This window comes from Ornithodoros turicata, chromosome 3 (assembly GCF_037126465.1).
Source record: "Ornithodoros turicata isolate Travis chromosome 3, ASM3712646v1, whole genome shotgun sequence".
In the NCBI taxonomy this organism is placed as follows: domain Eukaryota; kingdom Metazoa; phylum Arthropoda; class Arachnida; order Ixodida; family Argasidae; genus Ornithodoros; species Ornithodoros turicata.
Genome location: NC_088203.1, coordinates 13026711 through 13040626, shown reverse-complemented (window position 1 = coordinate 13040626; position 13916 = coordinate 13026711). Strand labels below are relative to the sequence as shown.

Below are 13916 nucleotides of genomic sequence, written 5' to 3'. Positions count from 1 at the left end.
CATGTTTGTTCCCATTCTTTCCAATTTTTCGGGAAAAAAGCGTTTTTCTTTATTCGAGCGACTCAAAATTTCCGGGAAATTTTGCATCTCTACCCGCACCACACAACACAAACGGTGTCTCTGTGTGCACTAAATGCATACAGAGAAATCATGGCTCTGTATGGAAAGGATGTAGATGCGAGGAAAAGATGTGAGGGAAGTTGGTCTCCATGTCCATCCCCAATACAATGTTTTGGCCGCATCCCCAAACAGAATGGACCTTTTCCGGGTAAGCGCATGTGCGGCCACCTGCGGGCGAGTGCCATGTTCATTTGGGGGGGGGGGGGGATAATCGGTTTCAAGGTTACGACGACGTTTGAGGTCGCCACTTGACAATGCCTTGTACTGGTAACTAGTACAATGCGGTTTCACCCTTTCCGCATTCTTCTTCTAATCTTCTCTCGCCACTGTTCCACGCAACTTGCCAGGCCGAAAACCGTCACCATGTTTGTTGGGGAGAAAGATGTGACGTTCGACATTCCTCCGCCAGGGACGACGCGAATATGGAAACGGTCCATTGTGGCTGTGGAAGTAGGCCTTCTGGAGGTCAAGTGTTCCCTTCGGCAAGCAGGGTATGTCCCCAGCCCAGCGGAAGCCTGTGCATGTAGGGACTTTTCTTGCGCATCCGTAGACAGTGCCGTTACATTTAAGCGTAAGCACAGCTACTAGTTCCAGGGGCAGATGGTAGCGACTTGGCACCAGCGGTGCGACTTCGTAAGTTGGACGAACAATGCGGAACTGGCAAATCCGATCAGTGAAGAGAGAATATATTTTGGCAAGGAATTTTGGAATGTCAACTGTTTGCCAGCATTGTTGCATTTTTCTGTTTTTAGCATGCTCTCATCCCAGAGGTTCTCAACGAACGCGTGCCCCGCCTGGGGACATTGGGGGGAATTATATCCCATACAATACGCCACGGGTAAACAACAATCGACACACACACACAAAAAAAAGCGTGCGGTGTTCTTTCCACGCCCGTACCTTGAAACGTCGTCCTCCGTTCCTCAGGGCGTTGCTGCCGGTCTACAACGGACTTATTCTTATCTTTGCCGTAGACGAAAACTGTCGGAACATAATCAACGTGACTCTTGTCGTTGCTAGGCTCACCTGGAACACCCGACAACGGAGTAACGCGTGATTAACTATTCAATCGACAGCTTTAACGTTAAGACCAGATTTCTTACCGGTTACAAAGTGATCCCCGCATATTCTTGAGTGTTGCGAAGGTGTCCAAAGGTGCCCGTCCTTCCCCACTCTTTTCACGGCCCGAATCCACGCTTCGCGTTTTTCAGGATATAAATTGCCGCTCGGAAACCTAAAAAAACGCAACTTCTTGCCCTGGACGAAATAATTCGTACAGCCGAAAGCGACGCAATTCGTAGGCATGACTCGCGGCAGCGGCGAAATGGCGTCTGTTTTCCAACCAGTTCGAAATCTGGCGGAACGCGCGAGGGAGAGGGGGACGCGCGCATGCGCAGTGTTTTCTTGGCAAGCGGCGGGGAGCGGCGATATAATAATAACAGCAATCGCGAGCCCGCCAAGTGTGTCGCGGAGCGGATTATCGATTGGGGCGACGTCATTTCGCAAGACCTCTTTGTCACTAACACAAAAACACGACTTCATATGTGTACTCCTTCTGAAGAAACTGGACAAAGTGCGAGCCTACGTTTCTTCTAGTAAAGTCGTCCTCTTCCATTTAGAATGTGTGTGTCACGTGGTCACATTCCCTCACCGCCGGCAAGCAGTCGGAAACTTTAGGCGCGAGCTTTGAACCGTTGGAGTGGAAGCTGGTGGTGCGTTAGTACCCGTGCTTAGTATCAACTTTTATTTTTGGTAGTAATCAACGGGAGAAATATTGCGTGTTTATGATGAATGGACTTGGGTGGGTGCGTGAACTTGTTGTGCCATTTTTGTATTACACTGATGTGATAAGCACAAGTTCGGAATACGCAAAGCAAGAGCGCACTGGTAAGATTTTGTTTAAAATTAATATTCCGTATTAGCACCGCGAGGCAACTGCTGCTATGAGTGGCGTGGATGGAGAGCAGTGTTGTACGTATCGCCGTTACAGTAATCGATACTTTTTCGGTATCGGAGTGCGGTATCGCGACACTTTTTTAAATCGGTATCGGATAAGTATTTCCGTTACAAATTTATGGTAACGCTATCTGTGTATCGCTACCGATACTTTTTAGTGACCCACACTTTCTTCACCGACATTATTTCTCACTCTTATTCATTGCCAATAGTCCGCCTATGCCCCCGACAAGAAGCCCTGGAACCCTATGTGCTCCGTAACCGGAATTATACCAAACACGTGTTCAATGTTTTTCTTAGAGACTGGTGGAAATAACCAGGCTGTGTTCAACAAAAGAGTTGAGGTCAACAAACAGAAGTCAAGTCTTTGACAGTGCGCTCTGGATTCCACTTCTAATTAGCTGCCCTGTCGTACTGAGTCACGCTCACATATACTGTAGAATTGCTAACTTCGAATGGTTTCCTTTGTCATTGGACTCCATGGTATGTGTGGGCCTGACACTAATGTAATCGACACACTGGCCTGTGTCAGCTGCCGGAGAGGATGGCAGAAGACGACTTTGAGAACCAGCTATTAAGCAAACTGTCCGAGCTACCCGTGTCCTACCGAGCTGTCCTGAAATAAAGTTGCTGTTGTTTGTCCGAGCTACATAATAAACAAACTGTTTTTTCTTTCTTTTTCTTTTTTTTACTGCAAAACTGCCTTCTTCCAATTTGCTCTACAAATGGGATGCTCACGTTAGCGAGATTTCTACGTTGCATCATCTTGGTATTTCAAAGAAAAGTTTCGGGCAGCGCATCACGTTGCTTTTGTTTGGTAACGTTAGCGGTACTCTGTTACTTTGAAAAAGATGTATCGATATCGGTATTTCGATACTTTTTACTCAAGTAACGAGTATCGGTATCGCGCTACCATATTTCGGCAACGGGTACAACACTGATGGAGAGAGGAAAGCAGGAAGGAGTGGGGGACAACGGGGTTTAGTACGCCTCCTGGGCCGACTTCAGGGGGAACCTCAGACAGTACAGCCGGTGACAGGATTCGAATCTGTGGCAGGTCCTCCGTGGTGCAGAACACCGAAATCGCTGACCCGGATGCGAGTGTAGAGCGCACGTAGGGAAATCCACATTCAAATGCCAAGGAATCGGGCAAATATATAAAGACGGCCTAAAAGCCAAGGTTTATGGTACTGGAAAGCAAGGAAGCCATCCCCTGAAGAGGTTTGTTGCGAAGATACCCTCTCACGTGTCTGTTAACTATGTAATTATACTTTTTAGAACGGCTGCGCAGTGGTTTCGAGAAAAGTAGCGACATCGTATTTGCATATGTATGAATAAGTTTGATGAATACAGTGTTCCAATTCCAAATCCTGTGTTCGTCACTTCCTGACACCCACCTCGTAAACCGGTAGAAAAATGCGATACCCGCCTCCCTATCCAAAATCATTAGGAACGCGCATGCTCAGCATTATCTTGCAGCCACTGGGGTCGTATTTTTTGGCGCTGCTGCTGCCCGAAAAACGTCCCCATTGCAATCTATGGGAGTGTCCAACGGTTGGCAATAGTCTCACCAAAGAGGCTCACCGTCTTCCTCCACGTCTGTCTCTTCGTCTTCCCCTGATATCTCGCCGAGAGTAACGGCGGCACGCTTTGCCGCACGCCGTCTCCGGGCATTCTCGGCGGCACGCCGTTTACGCTCCTTTTCTTTGGCGACCACGTCTGTATCTCCCGCAGCAATGGCGGCACATCTGCGAGCTCTATACTTGCGCGAACGCTCCGCCGAACGTCGCCTACGCTTTAGCACCACGGCATCTGCGTCGCCGGACGACATCTCGCGAAACGCGCCGGCCAAATACTCGGCTTGTCATGGTTCCAATCTGCTAAATCTCCCCAAAATCCCCCGAAACGTTCTTTCTCGGTGAACTCAGCCGATGCGCGCGATAAAGAAACAAAACGAAGTCGACCGTGCGCATTGCGAGAGTGAGGGTGCCCTTCCCTCTCAGTCTCCAACCAGCGTGACGTGACGCGGCTACAGTGACGCCTCAAAAGTGCGTTGAAGAAATGCCATCGGTATTTAAAACACAAAATGCTCTCTGTAGAAAACGCATTGGTACGGAAAACGAGATTCCTCTTTTCTCGGCAGATATTTCACTTTCTTTTCACCTCTGCAGCGCCAACAGCGGAGGAAAACAGGATGCGAGACGGCGCTTATTGAATATACGATTTTTCAAATGTAGATGGCGCCACGTGGAGCCTCAAAACAGTGCTCTGCCTCAAAACATGGGTAACAACCGGCCCCACTCGTAAACATGCTCGCAACGCACCAACACACCTTTGAGAGATGAAATGAAATATCCGAAGTCGACAACGATTGCATACGAATCCTCACGACATTGAAGTCCATCGTGAGAAGCTCCATCACTCTAAAAGCGGTTGAGCATCAATGTGACTACCAGAATGATAGCCATCAATAGGACTACGAGAAACGCTAGTAGATGGATCGAAATCTTTCTCACCGTTTGGCGCGTTCTCAGAAATATTTCCAAACGCACTCATAACACGACGTGCAGCAAGGTTCTTCATCCGTTGAAGTGAAGCCTTTCGGACGTTAGCAATCCGCGCTTTTTTGGCCTGTCGTTTCCGCCTCTTGTATTCCCGACTCATCTCAAGCACACCACGGAACCCAACGTGAAACAGCAAAAGAGTGACTGCTGCTACGTCACCGAGGCCGAAACCCCCGCGCACTTTTCGAAAGGAAGAATACACTCCTGACCCAGATAGCCGCCGCTGTCAAAACCCACCATACTTTACAGTAGTGTCACTGACCATCCCGTACTCAGAAGGATTACCGCACTGACAGTGCTGTGACACTCATAACTGACAAATAAACACCCGTGTCACCGCTTGAGGTTACGGCTGATGGAAAACAATCGTATGAATGCATATGACGTTCGCGCCAAACACATTTGCCAGATACCGTTTGTGGAAGACAGAGATGTGGTGCAGCTGTCGTCCTCTGCGTCGATGTACGTCTCCAAAGCCTTCTTTCGTTGTCGGTAGGCACGCTTTCGCTCGGCTTCAGCTTGGCGTATTAGCGCGTACGTCGATGTTGCCTGGGCCTCAGCTTTCTTGCGTTGACGGTAGGCACGCTTTCGCTCGGCCTCCGCTTGTCTCAACAGTACGTACGTTGATGTCGCTTGGGCTTCCGCTTTCTTGCGTTGACGGTAAGCACGCTTTCGCTCGGCATCGGCTTGTTTCAGTAAGGCATACGTTGAAGTCGCTTCAGCTAAGGCTTTCTTGCGTTCTCGGTAAGCACGCTTTCGCTCGGCTTCGACTTGTTTAAATAGGGCGTACGTGGACGTTGCTTCAGCTAACGCTTTCTTGCGTTCCCGGTAAGCCCGTTGGCGTTCGGCATTTGTCTTTCTCTTGCTTCCAGTCGTTGTAGTTAGAGAGAGACTGTCGTCGTCGTGATCGTCATATTGCATAGACTCCATAAGCTGATCCAAACATTCCTCTATGTCATTGCAAATCACAAACTCCTGTCTGCAACGAGATGGAGCTATAGCGCCCTCTCTACGCAGTTGTAGGAGACGTTAGTCCAACTTTGGAAGCGGCGTCACGGTGAGGCGCCACCATGCGACAAAGAGGATGGAGAAGGAGGTTCTCTGTGAGCATCTCGGCCCGCGAACGTGTTACCACAGTGCAGATCATATTAACAAGCAGGAAAACGTCCTCCAAAGTGATAACAGAAAGATATGATGCGCTTCTGTGATTGCAACACCCCGTGACAAATTATCAAAACAACGTCAGCATTTCGAACGACCTACGGATTTCCATGGACTTACGCCTCAGCACCCTCAGCTTGATCACACACCTTTTCGTATGTGTCCGAGTTCGTTCGCAACACGCGACGTAATTAAATTTCCGAAATATCTACAAATCCGTACGTACCATGACGTGCGAAGTAGTTCTTCATCCTTTGAAGTGACGCCAGTCGGAGGCTAGCAATTTGCAGTTTTGATTTTCGTTTGTATTTCCGATAGACCCGCTCTTTAGCCATCTCAAGAATGTCAGAGAAGGCGGTGTGAAGCTCGTCAAGTTCAGCTACACCACTGCACTTAGGTAAGGGAGGAATACGCGCTGCTACGTTAGTACACATCAAAGCCGCGACGTGGCTCCACAGCACAGTTCAAGACATCGTCGCCAAGCGGCGTGTACGTGCATCCGTACTTTGCGGAATAGCGGGAGAATGGAGAACTGAACATGGTCGATTCTACTAATAAAATGTTCTTGGAAGATTTTTGCTTTGAATGGACGGAAAAAAATTCGCCTACATCTTTTCCTGTTTCAATGGTGTGCTCCGCAACTTCAGTGTCAAATTTTTAGTGTGTTTTTTTTCGCGTCTCCGTAACGCCTCTAGAAGTATACAGTGGTAAAACTAACACCATGTTTGGTGCATTCAATGTGAATCGCGGATATCTACAGACAGGGTGTAGCATCGCGGAAACCAGTCGCATATTTAAGGAAGAGCAGTGCAAAGTTTATCTCAAGGGGGGTCCCCAAAAAATGAGCTTCCCACCATAGGAATCACAAGGAGAGAGACGCATTCCACTTCCGGAAGATGGAAAACGCGTCTTTCTTCGCAAGAATGTCGTCGTATACTACCTCCATATGTAATTTTCCTGCTTGATGACAATGTACACTATACTACCGTACCGTCTGCGTTAGGTAAGATGAAGTGTCGAAGATGGTGGTTGAAGTTTGATGGCATTCAGTACCTGATGTTTAGAGGTGATCAAGTTTTATGTTCCTTCCCCGCATCGCGTTAACACGTGAACCAGCGGCGTAAAATTTTACCAGAGAGATCTCGACTGTTAGTATTAGTACACTTATGTACGCGCTCTTTTTCAGCACAAGCGCGTCATTCGCAGGGGAGCGCCACAGTCGAGAGCGTACTTGGCACCATGATGGCACCACTAACCGTTGGCACCACTGACCGGCACTGACCGTTCACACCCTCATCGCATTCATTTTTGCGAATATTATGTAATTAATATTATGTTATTAAGTAATTTCCAATGTTTACACCACTAATAGTCTTCTAAGCAGCATATCCACGATGTATGAGTGCACGAACGACAAGGATAAACAGATAAGGACTCGACAAGCGCTGAAACCTCGTCGTTTCACAGGAATACACCAAGGATGCCAGTGAGCCGAACGAGTAGCTTGGTTGAAATCGGCATATACGACTGCGAACGAAAACCGAGATCAAAATTCGCCGACCTACAACATGGCTCACCTTTTCGAAGGTAGCGCCATCTAGATGGGCGAGTGTCGTCGGTGAAAGCTCTACACGAACACTGCTTTTGAATTGAAAAAATATACACTCTCCTATAGCAGAAAGACTTCGAGCTTATATACCAGACCGGGAGTCGCTTCATAACATGGTCATGTTTCGCCAGTTTTATTATTATTCATTTTTTTTGCACTCGATTCCTTGACATTAAGCATACTGAGGGTTCATTAAACCCGATTTTTCACGGTAGTTCACCCCCCGAATAATTGTTTAAGAATTCGTGTAAAAACCGTATCTACCTGAAATCCTTGCGGTCCTTCAACTTGTCGTTCTAGGTCTGAAGAAGGACAGGCTCATTCTTTCGTTATTATTTTTATGACTTACTCTCAACTGTTGCCGCGAAGCTGATGAAGACAAAAGTATAGTTTTTAAAAGGATCTCGACCCACTCAGACATGTCACAAAATTTAGGGGCTGTGTCCTTGTCGTTCATCTCTTGTTTTAGTCATCTCGTGTCGACCTCATTACCATGGTATATAATTATGTTACCCTCTTGGTCTCTTCTAGGTAAACCGTCAGGAAAGTGAACCATAATTAGGGCCTGACTTTTTCGGGTTTTATTTTTGGCCAAATTCGGGGGGTAAATATCGGGTGATATTTTTCATTTGAAAATTCGGGTGTATTCGGGTTAAATCCCGTTACGGCATATTCTGTCGTCAGGAATTCGGGTGTATTCGGGTGATTTTTTTTGTTTAATAAAAATTTGTCTTAACAGGGAATTAATGTTTAGCAATATTATCAAACTTCATTTTAATGCACGCTTATGAGTGTGCCACGCGACCCGGATGTTTTCGGGTAGATTCGGGTTAAACCCGAATTTTACAGATTTCGTTCGGGGGTAAATATCGGGCGGATACGGGTTTAACCCTAAAAAGTCAGGCCCTAATCATAATATGTATCAGCAAAGAGACCTATTTGTGACAACCTATTTGTCCTCCTTTGGAGGACAAATATCCTATCCCCCCCCCCCCCCCCCCCCCCCCCCTGCCGGAGAAAAAAGACGAGCTTTCGTGGAGCTTGGCCAAGTGTTTGGATGCCGCAGTCATTCACTGCCCAAGTTCCGAGCGGAAATATAAAGATTCGTATTTCTCGTCACAGTATCACAGCAGTGACTTCTTTCACATGTCTTTCGTTTCACCCGAAAATTCCCCGATGACATATCAAACGGAAATCGTAGCGCCCGCTTTCTCGTGTGTAAATAACACCCGATTCCCCCCCCCCCCCCACACACACACACACGAATTTGAAAAAAAAAACATAAAACCTGAAAACGAAGAACCCCGAGCGTACTCGGCCCGAAATCCGGGCCCAGCATTGCGCTCGATTACCGTTCTACACAATCGCCAGACACCCCCACTTCCCTGTACACGTGAACCCTCGATAGTATGACCCCGTTAGTCTGACACGCTTGATTTATGTCCCGTTTCTTTCGTTTCGCTGCCACGTGAACTAACCTCGTTAGTAGAACAATCCGCTTATCTGACAGTGACCGAGATTTTTGTCGCGTATAGACAGGGAGGGTATATCCTCTCGTTATTATGACCGCGTCACGTGATCCTCAGAGAGACCCCGCGGAGAGGCTATACCACCAACCGCGCCAGTGCGACGAGGGAACGCCAAGGTTTGGGACTGTTGACCTCGGGGATTACTCAAAGCGCTTTTCGGACCGCAGAAGGCAGCGACCACGGGGCCAGGTTGCACAGCGCTGCCGCTGTCGTGCACGTAAAAAAAAATGGCCGAAACGAAGCGGAGGAGGACAGAGTTGACGGCCGGAATAAAAAAGCTGCTCTGCGTCCGTTTCAAAGAAAGCCCTTCATCCCACCAAGAACTGGCTGAATGGGCAAAAAGGGAGCTCTCTCTAGATGTGGCAAGGTCTACCATCACTACTCTCCTGAAGGAATCCGAGAAGTGGCTGAACGTTGGCGCGGATGAGTCCAACAGCGTTCGGGCACGGCCGCCAAAGTATGCATCGTTGGAGACATCGCTGCAACTGTGGTTAAATGACGTTCGAGCAAGAGGAGGGGTCGTCACTGAAGCCATGTTCATGGAGCAGGCAAAAGTGTACGGAGCGCTTCTTGGTAAGTCGCACGACGCTTGTTTGTCTTGTTCTGCGTACCAAAATGTCTCGTTGCTGTAGGAATTGAAGGCTTTAACTATTCTGCTGGGTGGATGAGCCGTTTTAAGAGCCGCAACAGAATTCGAAGTTTTCAAGTGCACGGAGAAGCTGCGTCTGTGGACGAAGATGATGTGCAGCCTGCGACTCTGCCTAGCGATCCGCCCTATCAGCAGGGAGTACGTTTCTCGTTACTATGACAATTCCCTTCATGGTCAAAATCCGCGGCAATGGTGGTGCATTTTAAAAGCTTTTTAACGCTGGTGGTCATATTAACGACAGTTCGCTGTATTCACATAGGCGACATTCCCCTACAATATTCGAGAAGATACGAAAAACATCGTAACTGACCGCTGCTGCGCGAGTTCCATAGCAGACGACATGAAAAGACGCGGACGAATGTCGTCTGCGGACGGTGTCGTCTGCTTTCTCCGGCACAGTGCGAATGTTCGACATAACACGAGACCGAGCTTCTGCCCTATGAGCAGTTTTTATGTGTTTTCTTCCTCGAGAACATTCCGTGGAGATATCGGACGGACACGTCGCGCTCAATGCTACGCGACTTCAGGTTTACCTGAGACGAAGTGGACGCCGCATAAACTCTGAGCGTGCTTATTCTCTTCCCACTGGCTCCCTTCATGCATCGTACGACGAACTGCCCTCACCCAAGCCTTACGCCGTTCGGGGTTTCGATTTTCAAAGGGAGCCGAAAGGAGGTGGGATCTGATGAGCTCCGACAACACGCTCACGTAGTAGGTATTGCACCCAAGCTTGTGGAGTTGCCACTACCGAGTTCCAATGGGTTCGGAATCACTCCTCTTTTATAGAGCCCGGAATGGGATTTGAATGCAGTAGCAAGAACGAAATTATTACAGGATTGAGAATGGAATCATTCCGATTCCTGCCGGAATTGGATGGGTTACCCTGAAAAAGTCTTGGGTTCAACGTTGTGCCCTTCTACCCTGTGAACCCGCGATCCAGCGTCACGAGACCAGCTGTCGTTCGCTAGCATTTACAACTAAGCAACGCACGCGCCTTCGCAACGCGTTTTGGCAATCCGCGAGTAATGCGCAGGCGCACGCGGCACACGCGCAGGCGGCCGAGTGAAGAAGAAGCGTGCGAAGGCACCTATAGAGAAACGATACGCGCATCGAGACAGCGTAACCGCCGCTGCCGAAACAGCGCTCGGTGAATTGCCGTCTGGAAGGACTCGCAAAGCGGATACCAAGTTCAGACCAACGGTTTACGAATTCACCCTGCATCGCTGCGTTCAACCGAGAGGAGGCTTAAGCAAGCTATCCTTCACACGGACATTTTCGGAGCGTCCGTCTCCACTTGCATGTAGTTTCAAAATCTGGCGGTTGGTGCGGTTTGTGCTGAAAGCTTATACACTTAACCACTTCGTGGAACCGATTTATGGCGTCTTGGAAGATACTATTTGACGTCACTCGTCAAGAGACTACGCAGGTTGGGCGCTGCAAGATCTGCCATGAAGTTATCCGTGGTGCAGTGGGGGTATCATCGAACTTCATTCGTCATTTAAAGCGAAAACACAAAGATGATTATCATCCAGCACAGAGCGGTGAGCAGACGGAGCCAAGGATTAATCCAGCATTGGCTGGTACACATAGCGGCGTATCATTTCACACAGAGGTTCCTTTGGGTCAAGCACTGATGCATATGACACGCAGAGACATGGAACAATTTCGTGTCGTCGAACGGCATGGCTTGGAACAGTTCGACACGGTGAGTTCAGGTATGGAAAGCATTGCAGTTGAAACGGAACGGTGCTCGCGCAACATCACCTGACGTGGAACGGGTGTATTTTCCAAAGCAGCCCCCGATTATGACAGCAGCTAATGCTTGTGAGCGGGAAGATACGATACTCGTGGCCGGGATCGGCAAGATATATTGTTATTTTACGAACATTGTCTCGTTTATTCTTCGGAATTGAAGCAGTGGTATGGGCGCTGCCAAGCCATTCCAGGAATGGGAGCTGACCACACTCAGAGGAATTGAAAGGAATGGAATTAGCTCATATCTCCATTTTGGAATGGAATGGGTCAACCTCCTCGGGGCCACCTAATTCCGCAACAGGCGCCCTCTCTGCGTGAGCAATAGTGGGAAAGTCGTCCACGTTCGGAAGCGTACCGCGAGGAGTCGCCACTAGGTTGTGTTTGCAGCACGTTCGTTTGCAGTAAAGATCGCGCTCATACCAACGAGCTAGAGAGGGAAATAGAGTAATGAACTGGCCTGATGGAGTGATGAACTGACACTGCTGATTAACATCCGCAGTGTCCTTGGCGTCACGTGTCCTTGCGGGGGGTGGCGTTGGCTTTTTCACCGAGTGGTTAGGGAAACTGAACCGTGTTGGAACAGCATTGTATGCCAGGCACCTGTTGTTGTTGTCTAGTCTGAAGCACTGTGGATCGAAATGTTCCGAGCAAATAACGGATGACTTGCTTGGTTTCCATTTGTCTCGTTTCATCGCCACCAGCCATTTATTCAGAACCTCGGGGTTGTTCAGGGGAAACCTGAAAACATTACGTCCGCTTAGTATATTTCCATTTCCTTCTCTTCGTACTGCGTGACTTGCACTGTCACTAGCTAGAACTGTAACCAGCTAGTCACCGCGACTAAGCGTTGAAGGTCTTCAGCGTGGTCAACAGTATGGGGAATGTACAAGTAAAGTACACCATGTAATCTTGTTGCTGACCGCTATTGTGTGGAGAGGTAAATCCACCGTAATAATGCAACAAAACAGTGCGCGTTCTCCGAGTGACGAGGTCGCAAGTGTCCAGAGCACGCTGTGATGCCACAACGATCTTTCAACTCTCCCATCCGCAAACCTGTCATACATACCTGTGAAAGGTAACGCCTGATCCCTTAACGAACCTGTTGGTGCAACCATACGAGGAACAAGAGGCCGGCATTGTGACATATGCCGCAGTAAACGATGAATACGCAGCAGCAAAGCGTCGCACCCGCCCTTTTGCCTTGGAAGGAGGAGTGCGAAAGAGAAAGGAGAGGGTCGCTTACTGGCATCAAAGCTTGGAGCCTTGCCAAGACGGTTGCGCGCTCTGCTCGATTCCCCCTCTATCACGTTGGCTCATACAGCGAATGGGAGAAAATGCTGTGTGTCCCTTGTCTGTTCCGTGACAAGTTCCCTATTTGTTTCCACTGTAACATTGCAGAAGTATGGAAGAATGGAAATCCCTTAGTGTAGAAGTCGAGAACTATTCCAGCGACAGACCTTTGGTTCGAATTTCGGACCTAATTTACCCTCGCCAACCCAACAGCGCCATTCTCAGATACGTCGGCATAAATTAATTCAATGGCATTGCGATATGTCGTAGTATTTAATGAAATATATCGTACCGCTCATATGATGAATCCAGCACTCCGGAAATGGATATTCTCAGGATTTTCCCATTGGGGTGACGCCCATATCTGCTGCTTACGTGTGTTTCTCTCTCTTTTTTTTTTTTACCTTTCTGTCCGGCGTTTTGGGGGTGTTGGGACATTCTTGGGGTGCATTAGGGGTACCGGGGTGTGTGGTGCTGGGTGAATCCATGGTACCTCATTTTTGGAGTTTCTTGTTTGCCATATTCGGGGCAATTTCTCGGAGTTGATATTTTACGATAATTCGGAGTTTTTCGGCGTTTATTTACCGATCTGAATTAAAATCCTAATCCTAAATTCGGAGAAAAAGCGACGCCGAATACTCAAAAGAAGAAAATTTTCACAGAACTGCCCGGGATATGATATTTTTTGTTATTCCCCCCCCCTCCCCGAAATGCACGACACAACCCACGAACAGCCTATACAGTGGTTCGTTCCACAACAAGAATAGGTGCTCACCTGCGTCCGCCCTCGGCTTCTTCAACCGGATGTGACGTTGCGAGTTGAGATGTTCCGCGATTCTCAACGCCCCCTTTCCGTTCGTGACATTCACTGTTGTGCGGCAGAACTTGCAGACGACAGCATCTGTATCGGAATCGCCTGGCAACGTCTCGAAATCGGGGTACTCCTTGACATAGTCGCAGGGCAGCCTTCGCTTGCGTCCCATCTTGCTGTATCCGCTGCTGTAATGTCGGATGCCTCTTGGAAAGAATGAAGTTCACCCGGCACTGTTGTCCGCTGCGCAGTGGATTGGGGTCAAGCGGGCCACCTTTCCTCGTCGTGGGGGCTGGCAACCCGCGATGCGAAGTGATCCCGTCGAAAAAAGCAAACGAACACCCGCCAATCAGCTTCTTCGGGCGAGACTTTTCATGATGAGCTGGAGGTTACTGGAGCGCGCAAAAGCGGAGTTTTTCGGATAAATCCGAATAACTTTAATATTTACCGGAGTATGTTTTTTCGGACCTTC

General features: G+C 48.6%; 2 protein-coding genes across 12 annotated transcripts in view; one reads left to right on the top strand and one right to left on the bottom strand.

Moving 5' to 3' along the window:
* LOC135388109 (THAP domain-containing protein 5-like) overlaps nucleotides 1-13906 on the bottom strand; it is a 32647-nt gene extending 18741 nt beyond the window's left edge. Inside the window, exons 1-3 of one of the 10 annotated variants that reach the window (XM_064617438.1) lie at nucleotides 3661-3847; nucleotides 1224-1377; nucleotides 1021-1146 (exon numbers count right to left, since the gene is read on the bottom strand). In XM_064617438.1, the coding sequence (XP_064473508.1) occupies nucleotides 1021-1146; nucleotides 1224-1377; nucleotides 3661-3750 (370 nt within the window). In that variant the 5' untranslated portion in view covers nucleotides 3751-3847. The other 9 variants (XM_064617439.1, XM_064617434.1, XM_064617443.1 and 6 more) reach the window with 9 other exon arrangements.
* The window catches only part of LOC135388107 (zinc finger CCCH domain-containing protein 18-like), a 67764-nt gene that overhangs the window by 21440 nt on the left and 32408 nt on the right, over nucleotides 1-13916 (top strand). Inside the window, exons 1-2 of one of the 2 annotated variants that reach the window (XM_064617431.1) lie at nucleotides 8726-9512; nucleotides 9572-9726. The exons of the other annotated variant lie outside the window; for it this stretch is intronic. Coding sequence (XP_064473501.1) covers nucleotides 9167-9512; nucleotides 9572-9726 — 501 coding nt within the window. The 5' untranslated portion in view covers nucleotides 8726-9166. Of the gene's footprint in view, nucleotides 1-8725; nucleotides 9513-9571; nucleotides 9727-13916 lie in introns of those variants that run through there. 2 annotated transcript variants of the gene reach the window in all.